Genomic DNA, 2208 nt, shown 5'->3' on the forward strand with positions numbered 1-2208 from the left:
ACCCCCCCAAAAAAAGATCCTATTGCGGTGGTTCCTATACCTATCACTACCATGCCTCCTGAGTAACTTCTGCCTTGGAAGCCAGAAAGTAGCACAGCATCAACATAACACTCTGCAAGGCTGACCCATAGGAACGTTCCTGGTGCACATCTGAGACCTCTATATGCCACATACATATACGCCCATGACCTGGGGCTGGATGAAGTTGGGGGTGGACGATGGCATGAAAGAACCTGTCAAGGGTATGTATTCACATGTGTGTGTGTGTGTGTGTGTGTGTGTGTGCGATGTCCATGCACATGCTCTCTCTCTCGTAGATAAAAGAAATAACCTTCAAATAAAAGTGGGAGTAAAACTAATACTATAATACTCAAAGGGGAAAATTTTGAAGCAAAGCTAAGAAAATATCTGCTTCTTAACAACCAAGAGAATTAACATATTGAAGATAAAATAACCTTCATCCCACAGCAGTCTGTCATGACTGCCTTTGAGAAAGAAAACTGGAAAAGTCATGGTTTAAAGAGTCAGTGACTTACTTTACCCTATATAGTCGTTAACAGTTAATTTTCTATTACATGAAACACAGTAACATGAAAACAGAAAAATAAGTTGTACCGTACCATTCCACTTTAAAGCCATGAGTTTACTAGCCACGATTAATCAGTTAACTTCTATGTTCGTTCTTGGCTCTTAGGAATAAGGATGAGTCGCATTCCAAATCTGTAACATGGCTCAATACCTATTCTGTTTGCTTATCATCATTTTTTTCTCTAAACACTCCCAAGTCACCCAAGAGAGGACTGATTAAAGACATCCAGAACAGGTTACAAAACATTTCCTACGCAACTGGAGCACATAAGATCAAGAAGGAAGAGCATAACATATGGATCATTGGAAAAGTCATGATGTATTTTTCTATGCAAAAATGCATCATGACTTTTCCAATGACCCAATAGCTAGCTAGCTATGATATATGAGGAATTGTTTTATTCAAGGTAGCTATTAAGAGCTCAGTGAAAGCTCCCTATGTATTTTAAATGTATTGTTTCATTAATCCACACAATGATCCATATCCTCATTTTATATTTGGTAAAACCAGGACACAGAGAGGTTAAGTAATTTGCCTAAGATCAGCTGAGGTTTGAATCCAAGTCTGTCCAACTTAACTACAATCTGGACAAGTTGCTGCTATATACTTTTACTTTCAACCTTTCAAAAGCAGCTGATACCCTACAATACTAAATTACAAACTGTACAGACCTAGGTTCTAAAGTGCAATTTGTCCACTTTAGTAATTAATTTCCTAACAATCAAATTTTCATCTCTTTATACTGGTAAAGACCTTTGTTTCTTGTTTGTTTGTTTGTTTTTGTTTTTTGGAGAGGTTTTCCGTTACGGCACGGGCACTCGCCAGAAAGACATAGAGAGAGAGAAACAGAAAGCAAGAAATCACCCCCCCAGGATACCATAATTCCTTCTCCTCCATTCTACTCTCAGGATCTTGGGCATACATGCACACACGTGCCCGGCGTGAGTTTAAGCCACTGGGTCCAGTACTCAAACCGCAGTCGACTACATGGGAGTCCGGTGACGTAGCCATTATGCCAACTGCTGGTCCCGGTAAAGACTTTTGAAGAATAAACATATTACTACCTTACTATCAACACTTGAACAATTCACAGAGATTAGAGTACTCTAAACCAGCCTTAAGGTCAGTCCAAAAATCCAGTATCAGTAAATGCATGTTCAAGGAGAAAATGATTCACACTTTCTTAATGAAATTGTACTTTCTAACTTTTCATTTTCATTCCCAAAGGATATCGTTACCCTAAATTAATCACAGCCCCATTATCCATCAAATGTTTTCATGTAATCAATGCTCTTCTACTGATACAAAGTAGTAAATATAATTTTTAATCTTCTATTAGTCCACCGCTTTGTGGTGTAATAAAATAAATTCCATTTCTTAAAACGGAGTAAAAGAAATACTCTGATTTTCTTTCAACAATGTGGATCACCAAACCTGCAGAGATAAATGAGTTTGATCATTAATTAAGTTGTGTAGGAAAATTAACACAAATAAGCTATTCAGCTGTTAAAAGGATATAATTCGGAGGAAGAAAGTTCCAGCTCAAGACTTGATTGGCAAGTGCAAGGTAACGCTGAAATACTGAAGACATCTGAGCATTGAGGTTTTCTCTCCTGCTG

The 2208-nt window shown here is 37.9% G+C and overlaps 1 protein-coding gene across 5 annotated transcripts in view; it reads right to left on the reverse strand.

The window, feature by feature from the left end:
- The window catches only part of XPO4 (exportin 4), a 128801-nt gene that overhangs the window by 74778 nt on the left and 51815 nt on the right, over positions 1 to 2208 (reverse strand). For all 5 annotated transcript variants that reach the window (XM_006159508.2, XM_006159509.3, XM_006159510.3 and 2 more), the window contains one exon: positions 2108 to 2208. In XM_006159508.2, coding sequence (XP_006159570.1) covers positions 2108 to 2208 — 101 coding nt within the window. The remainder of the gene's footprint in view (positions 1 to 2107) is intronic.

This window comes from Tupaia chinensis, unplaced genomic scaffold (assembly GCF_000334495.1).
Source record: "Tupaia chinensis unplaced genomic scaffold, TupChi_1.0 Scaffold000634_1, whole genome shotgun sequence".
Lineage (NCBI taxonomy): Eukaryota > Metazoa > Chordata > Mammalia > Scandentia > Tupaiidae > Tupaia > Tupaia belangeri.